General features: G+C 39.4%; 1 protein-coding gene across 2 annotated transcripts in view; it reads right to left on the bottom strand.

Moving 5' to 3' along the window:
• Nucleotides 1-10,021: 10,021 nt before the first annotated feature.
• Nucleotides 10,022-14,928, bottom strand: part of SLC41A2 (solute carrier family 41 member 2) — a 63,027-nt gene continuing 58,120 nt past the window's right edge. For both annotated transcript variants that reach the window (XM_061638908.1, XM_061638907.1), the window contains one exon: nucleotides 10,022-12,981. In XM_061638908.1, the coding sequence (XP_061494892.1) occupies nucleotides 12,796-12,981 (186 nt within the window). In that variant the 3' untranslated portion in view covers nucleotides 10,022-12,795. The remainder of the gene's footprint in view (nucleotides 12,982-14,928) is intronic.

A 14,928-nucleotide genomic window follows, 5' to 3' on the forward strand; every position in this document is an offset into this window, starting at 1 on the left:
GGCAAAACTGAGATTGAGGGTGTTTGTTGTAGAATGGATACTCCAGATGCATCCCCCCCGTGAGATCTACACAGCATTATTGGCATCAGAATGCTAGCTTCCATTTCCCCCACATTTAATCTGTAGTTTCCAGGAAAAAAACAAATTAAAAAAACTTGCTAACAACCCCTTTGTGATACCTGAACAGTAGTAAGCCCCCATCTACAGCCACCCTGATTCAGGTACAAAAAATCCAGTCTGAGGATGTAAAAGACACTTAGATGATTATCCTTAAATCATTTACTCTAGATGACCAAAACAGAGAACTATAGAAGGAGCACTTTGAAGTCAACATCTTGTTGCTTTCAATGAGAGGTCATTGACAGGCAACTAATTTTCCTATAATCAACCAGTGTCTGAATTATTCTGAGATCCACAAATTGTATGATTCTGTTACTACAGTTTGGAAGGGAAGTGAGCAGAAATAAAAGACAACAGAGGTCTGTAGTAAGTGCCTCTCATAGATTGTTTTCCCCACTTTCTTTGCCCAATAGTTCAACTGTTAATTATTTGCTTTTTTTAAGGGATTTGTTTCTCTGTGTCTTTCAACAAATATATAAATTAGGTTATGAATGTTCCAGTGTTTATACCAAACATTGTTTGTCCAATTCTCTCTCTCTCTCTCTCTCTCTCTCTCTCTGTGTGTGTGTGTGTGTGTGTGTTTTCCAGTTTGGCCCTGTGTTCCTCAACTGGAAGGCAAGCCCCCCTCTAGGCAGGTGCAAGACATTTGCAGGGATGGAAACAGAAGGCCTGGGACACCAGGAGTAATCCATAGTTGCTCTTTGTTTAAATCCACTCATGTTGAGAGAGTGAGACTTGACCTAGCAGTGAGAATGTTGGTGATGAGAGAGAGACAGCTCCTCCTCCTCCTACCATTCCTTAATATCCCTTTTCTCTTGTTCTCATAGGGTCTCAGACAGTAATGTGCTGCATGCATCGTATATGGCTCTATGCTCACTCACTAAACCATGATTGCAATCGGTTAAGGCAGGTATTGGGTACCAGAGGCTTTCCTGATGATGTCAGATCACAGTTCCCTGTGATCCCTGACCATTGGCTTTGCCAGTTGGGGCTAATGGGAGTTAGAGTCTAACAACTTCTAGAGGACCACAAGTTCCTCATCCCTGAGATAAGAAGTGGGAGTAGGGGATGGAAGCTCCAAGTTCAGCAAGTTTGAGAAATCTAAAAGTCCACTGCGACCTGATGCACATTCAGTGAGAAGTCTTGAGTTCAATGGGGACTGCAAGTGTGCATAGGACTACAGCCTTGGGCATCAAATTGCTTCTACAAGCAGATAGTTAAAGCCAGTAGCATTGTTCCCTCCCTGTCATCTCCATTTTATTTGTTGACTGCTGTCGTTAACTCACTGATATATGTACTTTGGACTCCCTAAGGACAGCTGTTTTGTACTGAAAATGGTGAGCATGATCCAGGCAAAGAGAGCTTTTACATAACAGAGGGCTTCTTTCCCATCTGCTACAGCAGTTTCTGTAGGCGGCAAATAGGGTGTAACCATACTGCAGCACTGCTACTCTTGGTCTGTCTCTGGGCTTGGCGTCAGTATATGGTGTCTTTGGACAACTGCTTGGGCCCAAGCAACTGGAAGGTCCCACCATCAATAGCTGTTCTAAACCCTCTAATCAGTGTGAGGTAGCTGCATCTGCCACTGTAATTTCCCCCATTGATCCTGACATACCATCAATCTGAGGCACTGAGCGTTATTAAAATACCAATCCCCACTGGGGGCTTGGAGCCACCATTTTAATTTCCCACAATACTGGGGCACTGTGGGTAATTACAACAGCAGCTCACCACCTAGCACTAATCAGAGCATTGCTGGCTGCTACTGGCTGCCAGGTAAGCCCACCAAAGGGACCCACTGGCATAGGAGGGGGCAACCAGAGGGCACTTTGCCAAGTCTCTGCTCAACCTTCAGCCATCTCTATCTATCCCTTGCTGGCTATCATCTTTCTTAACTGATCGAGCTCCACCACTTATAGTCCCCTACATTATGATGGAAAACAGGAAGCAGAGCACTGGGGTAATGTTAAGAAGTGACACCACACAGGTGAAGTTCCATGTCCCCTTTGCATCTTGGGAAGTTTTGCCCACTACCACATTATGGTTTTCGACATTGTCTGCACCTGCTGGACTGCCCCATTCTGCCACAAAATATATTTCTCTCTTCCCCCCCACCACCCCCAGAAAAACAAAATAAAAAAACCAGAAGGATATTTCCTTTAATAAACATTCTCATATTTAAATTGCTTTTAGTTTCATCATACTACTAAATGTGTCCAAATATGTTAGCATTTCTCCAGGGCCGGCTATACCATTAGGTAGAGGGAGGCAACAGCCTCGGACAGAAAATGTTAGGGGGCAGGAACTGGCAAAGCCTTGGAAGCCAGATCTGTGTGGCCACACAGCCTGCCCGTCACTCATGAAGCTAGCCTGCTGGCTACACTCAGCTGCAGATGGAGGCAGCCAGTATTGAAATAAGATTCAACTGCCACTTCAATTGGCTTCCATTCATGGAACTTTGCAGGGTGGTGGTGGACAGGAAACATCTTGTCCTTTGTCTCAGGCAGCAAAGTGTCTTGGGACCAGTAGTGCAGTACAGGGTCCCTTCATGATAGTCATGCCATGCTCCCTCAGAGCCATGCCCCCTTTTCCCACTTTCCCTCCTCTCCTTTGCTCCCCATGTCATCTCTGAGTCCACACTCCACTACCACAGACATCCCTAAGAGCCAATCAGCATGAAAGGGCAGGCTGTGTGTTAGCTACTGAGAAGAGTCTCCTCACTGGCTGACTCACCTCCTTTCACTCTGATTGATTCTAATCAGCATAAAAGGACTGGCTAACATGCTCCCCTTTCACACTAGGGACCTGTCTGGGACCCTGCTCCCGAAAACATAAGTGGTCTGCAACCCTGGACAACTACACCCCTGCTTGGAACAGCTCTGCTTTTCTTCATAATATTTTCAAAGGATTTAACCAACTGATATCTACAGCAGCCGGCATGGAAGGTGATGTGCAGACTGATAGCTGCAGCAAGGCAACTGACCCTTCCTAAAGTTTACTGTAGAAAGCTGCATTATTTTCAGGTACAAAAGGGAATGTCCTTAATATTACTCTTGTTACAGAGAGTGTTATTCTATTATATGCATGAACAATACAAAATGTGCATATATAATTTAACATCGGGGTGACTTTTTTTTACCTATTTGTATGCAGTAGAGGCTTGTTGTAGGAACAACATATCCAAATATACTGATAATAAAAAAGAAACTAAGTTATACGTTGCCAACCCAAATGTTAACTGTTCATGAATTGTTCCTTCTCTCTCACACACACATACACCATTCAAGCCTAATTATTTTTCTAAGTTAACTTCAATTAAATTGAAGAAAATAAAATGTGTGCGCGTTTTTATTGTGTACATTATTGCCCACATATTCAGTTCACAAAATTATGTGTGTTGTGGAGAAAGCAGATAAAGTTTTTCTTTCTCCGTCACGAACTTGGAACATCCAATGAAACTGACAAAAGACAGCTCTGTGTGTGATGGAATTTGTTCCCTCAAGATACAGTCATTGGATGGCTTGAAAATGGGATTAGACAAATTCATGGAAGATAATGGCTATAAAGCATGATGGCTAGGTTCTACTTCCACTCAGAGGCAATATGTCTCTGAGTATCAGTTGCCAGGAATCACAGGCGAGGAGAGTGCTACTATTGCACTCAGGTCCTGCTTGCCGGCTTCCCATAGGCATCTGGGGACCAGATCTAGCAGGCTTCTTGTTACGTTTTTAATGGGCAGAGTGGAAGAGCAGGAAAAGTACAGGAGGGACGCTGCAGTACAAGAATAGTTGTTCCAAAGGGAAAGAAAGGGCAGTCATGCTGTTTTCCTTTACAAATAGTGAGCCTTAGTGAACTTTTAACACTGCTTCCTAGCTACAATCTGTGGGCATTTCTGTTTGGCACTTTCATTGTCATATGCCTAAAAACATGAAGTATGAATGGCTCAAACAATACTTTCAAATGTGTTACAAAGAGGTAGCATTTAATCAGGTGGTTGGCTGCAGGTACACCTGCGCTAGACCCAGCTCTAGCTGCAGCTGGACCAGAAGGTATATAGTATTAAATAAAAGCAGCCTCTGACATGCTGTGTGATTTTTCCTCCTTGCCAAAGACCCGCACCTCAGTCCCACACCCATCTGCTATGACAATGAAAGGGTTCTGGGTCACAAACTCAGTATTCCTGGTAGGATTGGGAGCCAGCAACTTTATTTTAGGAGGGTTTGAATTCTGCAAGTCACATCAATCAGGATACCCAGCTATGACTTTTGAGACTCAGTAACCTGTAAAGTAGATCAGAAAGTCAAAAGAATCTGTATTGGCCTTGGCACTTCTGAGCCCAAACCCATATTATATTATATTATATTAATTATATTAATTATATTATATTATATTATATTTATTATATTATATTATATTATATTATATTATATTATATTATATTATATTATATTATATTATATTATATTATATTATATTATATTATATTATATTATATTATATTATATTATATTATATTATATTATATTATATTATATTATATTATATTATATTATATTATATTATATTATATTATATTATATTATATTATATTATATTATATTATATTATATTATATTATATTATATTATATTAACCATGTCCTCTGGGCAGATCACAAATGTTGAAATCAGTAGAATGCAATTAAAGCTAAAATCAATCAGTAGAAAAAAACTCCACAAAAATATAAAACCAGCTTCATGTGGGACAAGAAAAGAAATAACAATAAAACTCAGCAGAAACAAAATAGTTCAACAACTAAAATGCATTAAACCATCATGATTAAAAGGGCAAGCAAAATAAAAACAATCTTCACCTGGTGCCAAAATGATGCTATCATAGATGACAGGCAAGCCTCTCTGGGGAAACCATTCCATAACCAGGGCACTAGCATTGAGAAAGCCCTTTACCCAGGCACCATCTGTGTTGCCTCATTTGGTGGAAGAACCTGGAGGAGGGCTTCCTTTTTGGCCTCTGCCTTACCTGTTGTATTAGCTGCCCTTGCTTGATGCCTGGCTGGAATAGAAGATGCCAGGAGGCAGGAGCTTTTCTTGCAAACTTGCTGCCAGGGTCAGGTTTGATCAGGAGCTCTTAACTAGATCAGCAGCATGGCTTGAATTTGGTGCCATGTTTAAATGGTGCCAAATGCAAACAATGCTTGCGAAGGAGCAATCAGGAGTGCTCCTTTGCAATTTGCATGTGTCACTGATTAAATTCAAGTGCCAAATGCACTACGTTTAAGTGCCAGGGATTGAATCCACCCGACATCGTATAATGTCAAATGTGGCCTGCAGCAATTGGAACTAACTCATTGGCTGAAAGGGGTTCCTCACCTGATAGAAGAATTCAGTACCGTGATACCCATTTGGCTGAAGCCCTTGACACTGAATACAGAAACCAAAAGCTGGTTGAAACTTCATCCTTTGAGGAAATTCAAAAAAGTTACGCATGAATAGAATTACAAAAGTGGGACCTACAACAACGTATTGCAGCGTGGAGCAAGTTTCATTGCTAAATGTCAATTTGAACCTAGATCTTCCCACTCCTAGTCAAACACTCCACCAGTATAGTCTGAAGTAGGGATAGGATAGGGAGAGGGATTTGTGGTCCTCCAGGTGTTGCCGGTCTACATCTTCTGTCATCCCAGACCATTGATCATGCTGGTCGGGGCTGAAAGAGTCCAACACCATCTGGACAGCCACAGGTTCCCTACTCCTGCTTAAAAGGGTTTTCAAAACAAAACAAAACCAACAACAACAACAACAACAGACATCTAAGTATTTTTGTGGTTTCTCACAATTGTTACCCTCCCTGAATCTTCAAGGGCAATATTGGTCAAAAGCTGAAATTATGGGAATAACTTTTAAAAGAAAAAATCCAGGAAGAGCATATGTTCTCTACATGCCTCCTAACATGCTATGAACTCAAATGATAAGCTAGCACTAAAAATATACATTGGTTGCTATTTTAAACACAAGATTATTTGAGATGCTTAACTTGGCAGGGAGGGGGCACGGGGGAGTTTTCTGTGCCAGCAACAGAGTTTTTGGCTATCTGACATTTAAGTTGCCCTGGTAAACCACACACATAGCTCATTTCGTTCCCCATCCATATTTCATATCTGATTCTATGCAGAAAAAAGACATTCTGAGAGGCTGAATGATAGCAGCATTCTGGTCAGATTTATCTTCATAAGCAAAAATGGTAATTTATAAATGTTCCCGCCATGCCCGAGTTATTGCTACATTTGTCTTCAATCAAATGGAGCTGCATAATGACTTGGCCATCTTGTATTAAATAGACATTATTACTCTGGTATAAAAACATTATTACAGTGAATGCAATAAGCTTTTATGTGCAATTTGTATCATAGAAGGTGATTTAAAAAATAAAATGAAATGTAGCTTTGTAATATGGAAAAATGAAATAACAAGGACATTGCTGATCATCCCTACCCCCCCCCCCCGGAAAAGAAAACCAACAGCTTCTAAGGAGGAAACGCAATTCAGACAAGGGGACTCAGTTTAGAAACAGGGGCCATCACAGAAGTAGCATACTTTGTATATCAGGAATAACTACATTTTATCACCTATGAATTTTGCACTGAAACAAGATTATATCATAAAATTGGAAAAGAAATCAAATATCCCTAGATGTAGGCTTCTTTTCACATTAATTTCTGCGTAGTTAGATTAGATATACAGTTTCTTATTCTCCACCACTCCCCTTGTCACATTAGGAACAAAATACATATATGTTCTTGATACAGAAGAACTGAGTTTGCACGTATAAAAAAATCCAATTTAGGAATCAAACTACAACTAACCCAACAGGTAGTAGTGTAGTCTCCTCTCCTCTTTAAATGTTTCCTGCACTGCTTGTTCCATCATTCATTTTCACATTTAGCGCCTGATCTCCCTCCCTCCCACATCTCTCCTTCTGCTCACTGATCTGCATGCAGCATCCCCTTTTTGCTGCCTACCCTCACCCACTGACAGCCCTTCTGCACATGGAGAGCTACGTTTAGGAAAAGCTGCAAACACAACCAAGTGCTGTGCATTGAGACCAAAATTGTTAAGAGTTTTACATGTTTTTCTTGCTTTCACCTCCCCCTCAGATCTGTTTTGCTACTACTACAGTCTGTTGATTTTATCCTTCATTGAAGGGGCCTGTTAACCAGCTGTTTCCCCTCCTCTTTTTGGTAGCACTTGAAAACTGGTAAGAAGTTACCTCTTGTTCTTCCATATCGCTAAATGAAAGAGGTTCTCAAACACTTTCACTTGGTCCTCTCTCAGCCCTTCAAATCCACATGTACACTGCTCCTGCCTGCATCCCAGCTTCCTATTGTCTCCACCTATTTCTCCTTTGCTGCTACTACTGTTGCCCAGCAACAGTCCTGGTATTGGAGAGAAGCAGCGAGCAATTACCTTCCATGTTGTTAGCGTCCATGTGCTTAGGTAAGATAAGGGAATGTTGGAAGATCAAATACAAGTCAAGACTCTACGGCCCTTGATAATGGGTCACGTGGAAATGGAAAGTTCACGTGGCTGTAGAAGAGAAGGCTCACAAGATTGTTTGCTATTATATTCTTTGCATAAATTGATATTTACCCTTGGGGTGTAAAGTAGTTCATAGAAAATTGGTTCTGCTATTTTTCCATAGACAGAGATTGTGTCTTAGCCAGCACCACCACAAGTTAAATAATGACCAGAAATACAGCCACAGAGGTTCTCCAATCAATGTGGCTCCTGATGCTTTTAAACACGTCCTTGAAAGAACTTGACTATTCGAACAGACAGTTTGAATCCTGCAACTGCAGAATTTCAGTTCTACTAACAGTTCTATAAGTCAGGATGAGTCTTTGGATTGGCAGGACTATTTCACTATCTCTCCAGTGCTCCAATCTCCATAGTAGAGTTTGCAAGAAATTAATAGGTATTGTTGAAGAGATCTCTGTATGACACTAAAGCAATCAATGTTCTACTCATTGATCTCATTTGTACACCACTTTAAACCACAGTTAAGATTCACTATGGTTTAAAGGTGAACACACAATGTGCTGGTGTACAGGCAGAAAACTCTCTGATTTGATCCTCCCGTTCCTGTTGTACTACCAACAGCTAAGCCATAATTTGTCTTAGCATTACATCCAAGCCAAGCCTTATGGTTTCTCTCCTCCAAATAAACCTTGGTTACACCTCATGGTTTGTTTGGAGATAGACAAACCTCAAGTCCAGATTCAGATATAATGCTGAGCCAATTCATGGGTTAGCTCCAAGCAGCGCAGCAGGAGCAAGGGAGAAGCAAATCAGCCACAATTTTCTTGCTGTGCACCAGCATGCTGTGTGTTCACCTGTAAACAATGGTTAAGCTGAACTGTGGTTTAAAGTGATGTGTGAATTAGGTCATTGCAAGGATGCCATAAAGACTAAGATTTACCTCAGAGCTACATCCCTTTCAATTTCAGATCTAACATTTCCCAAAGGTGCATATTAATTGTGACAATGCATGCTGCAATTGTAAAGCTGTAGTCTATTAAACATTAATGTAATACGTTCTTAGTTGAAACAGCTTTTAAATATTTATTAAAACATGTAGATGTTCAAAATACAATTTTGATACCAAACAACCAAACCTGATCTGCTTTCTGTGCTAAGACCTCACAGTGTTTTACCATCTTGATGCAGAGGGTCCCAGTTGCTGTGGAAACTGACTTTTATTTACTCATGCACTTGAAGTCTTCAATAACCAGAGACTTGTAGAGTATATCAAAGGGACTGGACATTAGAAAGTACTCTCTTCTTTTGCCATGGCTATCTTTATCAATTCAAAAGCCAATGTTTCCCAAGTAATGGTCCAAACTATGACTTAACCATAAAACCACACATTTCCAGGCCAGTGTAAAACAAAACTAGGGTGTGACCACAGAGATATGTGCTAGATCTGTCATAAACTGGGCAGCCACCATGTCCTTAGCTAGACCTTTAGGGGAGTTCCTAGAATGGACATTAAAGTTGCTCGGCATCAAAAGGATGAATAAAACAATCTTGAAATAGACCCAGATTTTAGGGAAATTGTTGGGTAGGATCAGTACACCAATGAAACCACCAGTTTCTCTCTTGATTCTAGCATATTCATGTGATTGTGTTGATCTTGGGTACTTTTAGTATTAAATGTAAGAGATATTTAACATTTGATACCAATGAAAGACCAAATCGCTCCAGCTAACAGCCATCGAAGATGAAGTACTCTGCTCCTGCTGCTGTCCTCAAGCCATTCAGAGACCACTGTACACCGCATCCTCATTTCTGTCCTATTTAGATCCTGCTTTTACTAAGATTTAAGCAGTCATCACTAGAACAAAATTGAACCTATAGTTGCTATGCTAACCAAGCCAAATTTGTGCTTGCATGGGAGGGGATAGAGGCAGAAAAGCAATCCCAGCATTTGCACCTATCCTTCTCCATATTGCATTGGATCTATGTTGCAGGGCATCAGCGAGCTGTAAGATAAATTACTCGAGAACTGTAGGGCTCTAAAGTAAAGGGGACTTCAAAAAAAGTACAGTATGTCAATGAAAACCTTACACTGGTCTTTAAAAAGGTATTATTTGCATTAAAGTTCTATCTAAATATTCCCCTCACCCATACTGCCTATGAGACATTTAAAAATAGATGTTTAGAAGATTTCATTCCCCCCCCACACACACACACCCAATGATTGCTTTCCTTTCCTTATTTTTCAGAATTAGTAGTGTGACAGAATGTTAATCCGGTCTTGTACATATTGAGTACATCTCAGGCAGAGGCATAAACAAATCTTAAGAAATAAATTAAAATAGTACACATACACTAAATGAATAGTATTCTATTAAAACAAATGCAATTTTATTTGTGTGTTTTTTTTCAGAAGCTCTGTGGTTTGGTTCTAAAGAACTTTAAAACTTTGTAGCCTCTTCAAACATTAAAATATTTTTCTTCAGACCATAATTCCACATGAAGGTAGCTCAACCAGAATTAAATTTAATTGTTTCTAGATCTATATCCCCAAATACAAATATGTTTTAGTTATCACCAACTGATTTTTAAAACAAAATGAATAGTAATGTTGTCCACAATATTACAGTGCTAATACACTCTAAGGGGAACCTAGAGGACAGTCCAATTTTCCTTCACAATTCTGAAATGTTACTGTATGGGTTAACCTTCCAATTCCAGCAGCAAGGCAGTCCACTCATAATTATGCAAAAGATTTTAATTCTTTTAATGTGTGTATAAAGTTATTCATGTAAGGTTTCAATTAGGAAGCGAAATAGCTACCAGCATCCTTGGCATCTATGAAGATGAGGGTCAGCAAGCAACTATGCCTATGAACATTTCTTTTTGGCTATATTAATAAAAGTCGGCATGTGAAAAATGGGGCCCCATACATAAATTTAGCTGCCTAATTTGCATATCCATATTTGAAATAAATCAACTAGATGTACTTGGATATATGAAAAGGGACCAATCTTGTGCAAATTCCATTAATAGTAATGGGAAGTGCAAAATGGTTATTCATTGCAATGAAATTTGTGCAGCTTCATTAGCGCTTTCTGGAGGTGGGTGGGGGAATTGCTTTGCCATGGTTTGAAATGTTAGTTTTATTTATAGAATATCCAAGGCAACATGCAACTCATCACAAACCATAAACTGAAACAATCATTATGCAAACACTTGTGTAATCTTTCAACCAAATCCCCAAATTCAAATTACATGCACAGCAATAAGGGTTTTAAAGTTTGGGATAAAACATGTAATGCTGCAGTGGTGCACTATAGAAATGTATAGCGCATTTCAGGACTGTAACCTGCCTGAGGGTTCCTGCACTACAATAGGGAAATGAAGTCTTTGCAGATATTTTAAACATAATACATTAATTCATGAAATGGTGCAGACATATGATGGGAGCAATACTGCTCATTATCAGTGTGTCACAGGCACTAGCCAACAAGTACCTGTGATACCCACATAGCCACATTCTACAAAGCACTGATTACATTACACAACTGACATACAGGGCATGGGGAATGACAGTTTCTTAGAGCAAACTATTCTGGTTTGAGCACTGAGAAAAGAAATGCCTTTAAAACAGCACTGTTAGATTCAAAAAAAATGCCTGGATCTTCAGAGCAGCAGTTGCACTCTTATTGCACAGCAAGGGCACAATCCTATGTTTGTTGGGAGGGTATTTCTGGGGCCATAGGATATCACAGACCTCTGTTTGCAAGCAGAGGAGGTCGAACCCCAGAGGTCTCCTGATTGCAGATGCAGAAACCTCCACTACTGCTGGTGCTCTGATGGGTGTGTGTGTGAGGATGTATCGAGGGAGGGTTTGGAACTCCAGGATCTAAATTCCTTCTGTTCTCCAAACCCTGCCATGCCCCTCCCCCAACAATGGAGGACAAATATATCACTCCTGGAACTGCCATATTTATTTACTCTCTAGATGCTCTCTCTGACCTAAATGTGCAGTTTAGGAAGTAAGAGTAGTTCTGCCACGGATACTCCCTCCCCTGCCCCCACAGGATTGCTCTGCCCAGTGATAATTTAGGAAAAGCCCTTAACAGTACACTCCCATCCATGTCTACTCAAACGCAAGTCTCACTGAATCCAATGGGGATTACCCCAAGGTAAGAGGATTGCAGCCTAAAATTCCAACTGCCACTCGCTGTATGTAACTGTGTGGCAAAACATCTTGGCTGAATATGTCAAAGGTTTCCTTCTCTTTAACAGTATTTCTAAAAAGAAAAAAATCTCCACCAATTCTCTTTTTGGTACATATATTGCAGTTGTCCCATAACTACATACCAGAAGCCCCTCTTTTTAATTCTTGTAAGTAGCCTTAATTTCCTATGCTTTACAATAAACTGTAAAAGACAAAATTGAACATTTTAAAACTGCACCATTGTACCTTTTGAAATACAATTATTAATACAACATCATTAATGTCCATGCATGATAGTACTGGGTTATCTCTATTAGAAACTTCTTTCCCATTTTCAACTGATTAAACTAGTTTCCAGAACAGAAACTGCTTTATTCTGTCTCACCCGCAACTAAAAAGGAGTGTTGAATGTCCTGCTTGATCTTTTTTTCTTAACTGTATGCACAAATGATCTGCTTTGCCTATTTATCAAATGAGTCTGATTCCAGAAGATTTAACTATAAGTGTGAACCCATTATATTGCATAAGCTGAAATGCACAGCCAGGCTGCCCACTGAAATGTAAACTAATTTGTGATGAAGACAAACACATCAGTGGTTAAGTCACATCATTCTGTTATTTACTGCCCATCAACTATGTTTCTGGACTTTGTTTCTTGGCACAATACTGGCTGACCTTTCTCTTTCTGTGGTCAGCTAGCAACAGCCACACTCCCCTGCAGTGCAAAAATATTTAAAACTATTTTTCCACTTCTATCTCTTTTTTTTAAAAAAAGTTAAGGCCATTTGTTATTGGTGCCAACATTAAGTTACCATAATAACCAGATTCAGCCACTGTCTTGAGGTCCTTCAGATGAAATGGTATAAGCCAAGTGGTTGTCTCTTGTTTGTCATGTTCATGTAATGGGATCAGCTAGTGTGCACATCTGGATTATTAGTCTCCTACATCTCCATCTCTATCACCAATGAGCCAAAGAAAGTGAAAACTCATTGCAAGTAAGGCAGTTCCAAGAAGATCACCAAGGGCAGTAAGATAAGGGATAGAAAAACTGTCTGGATCTTTTCCTTTTTTCCAGAAATGGTGCACCATCCAGTCAGCAATCCATAGTAAGGTGAACACCTGTAGGAAAATAACAAAAATGTTATGGATGTTATGTATAGTAAACAACCTGAAAATAATCTATTCCTACTCATTTATTTGAATATATTAGTTGAGTCCCTGGTTCTTTATCTTTTTGCAAATATTGCTCCTAGGCTAAATAATATATGTTAAGACTTAAATTGATTTGGACCTTCAGGAAATAAGACTCATAACCAAAGTGTTCATATATCAAAACATAAAAGATTTCTTGAGTCAGAAACAATGAAAAAAGTGTGCACTTATACTGTGATTTTTGGTATACTGACTCAGCATTTCAAATGCCATTCTGAAAGCTTACATTTCCTTAAATATTTAAATAACTAAAATGGAAAATTAGGTATTACAATATTAGACATACTGAAATAATTTAATGCCTCCAAGAGATTTCCTACCTTTGATTTGTACTACAATAGAATATTTAAGATGTAACCATATGGTTTTCAAATTAGCAAATTTTGTTCTTTTTCCATTATGAAATATGCATAAGCTATTTAGATAAATATTCTTGCTTAAAAGGCAACTCTGTAGCCTAAGCTAATTATGCATGTGCTAGGTGTGCTACTCCACAATCCGAACAAATATATTTGAAAGCACATATTTTCTTTGGAAGTGCCTGTCAAATTCTTTGAGACAACTCCTCTTTTACCAAGGCAGGTAGAGAGCCTAGATACAGTGATGCTAGCCTTTCACATCCCCATGCAGAAACTGTCAATTTCTGGGCTCCACAATAACTATACATGACAAGTCTCCTGGAATGCCATAGTGGGAATCCCAACATTGGGGGTTATAATTTAGTTCTATTATTTTATTTAACCAAGGACACAACGTTAACAAGGAGATCAAAGACAAATCTGTTCCCCTTCCCACTATTCTAAAAGGGCTGCTTCATCATCCTATCATCTTTTTTCTAACTATAAAATGCCCAAGACTGAGGTTGTGCAGGTTGCCAGCTTGCAAAGACATGCCCTTGGAGGAGCAGGGTGGGTGGGAAATAGTCTGCAGATGCTCAAAAACCTGAAATCAGATGTGACAAATGTGCACATGCAGCAACGTTTGGGCACAGATTGTATTACTTACTTGAGGGGGGAAATACTCATGAGAAAAACTAATAAAAAGGAGTCTAAGCTAACTAAAATAACACATACCATTGCACAAGTTTTTGTAAAAAATTGCTTCGCTTAAAATTTAAGTTTTATATTCAGACATATTCCTGAACACCTGGGGCATATCAAAAACAGTAATGATATGCCATTTGGAGAGCAGTGGTATGAAAAGAGAAACACTGGAGGCAAGTTGCTTGAAAAGTTGCTTGTCCTTGGACATGGTATAATAAAAACACATACCTCAAGTTAAGTAAACACTTATGATACAACAAAATGTAGGTTTGTGAACCAAAATTACAGAAATCAATATAAAGAGTGGTCTAATGCCAAGACAAATCAACACTTCATCTAGCCTGGGGCAGTTGACCCTTGCTGGTGGCATCTGTCTAGGCCTTATGATTGAAGACTTTTGCCACCTTTTCTCCTACTTTCCCAAAGAGTAGCTCTAATGTGCATACTGTGCTCCCACAGTTAGAGACCTCTCACAACAAAAGTGCTTTATGGTAGACAAAGGGTTTGAGGACAAAAAGTTTAAGATATAATCTTCTGGTGCATGAAAGCCCAGGAGAAGCACTAATTTCTGCAGGCGTTTGGCCAAGTATTATTTTTCCTCCACATATGTCATGTCTCTATATGCCCAATGCATATAGAGTATGGGGAAAGTCTAGAAATGGCAATAAAGTACTGAAAACAAGCCTCTACAGCTTTTGTATATATATATAAAAAATAAGTTCAAAAGCTTGTGTTTGTGCCAATCTGGAAGTGAGATTTTATGACAGTCACACTCATCTGTAGCAGTTAGCAAATGCATCTGGCAAGCAGA

This window comes from Rhineura floridana, chromosome 8, assembly GCF_030035675.1.
Source record: "Rhineura floridana isolate rRhiFlo1 chromosome 8, rRhiFlo1.hap2, whole genome shotgun sequence".
Lineage (NCBI taxonomy): Eukaryota > Metazoa > Chordata > Lepidosauria > Squamata > Rhineuridae > Rhineura > Rhineura floridana.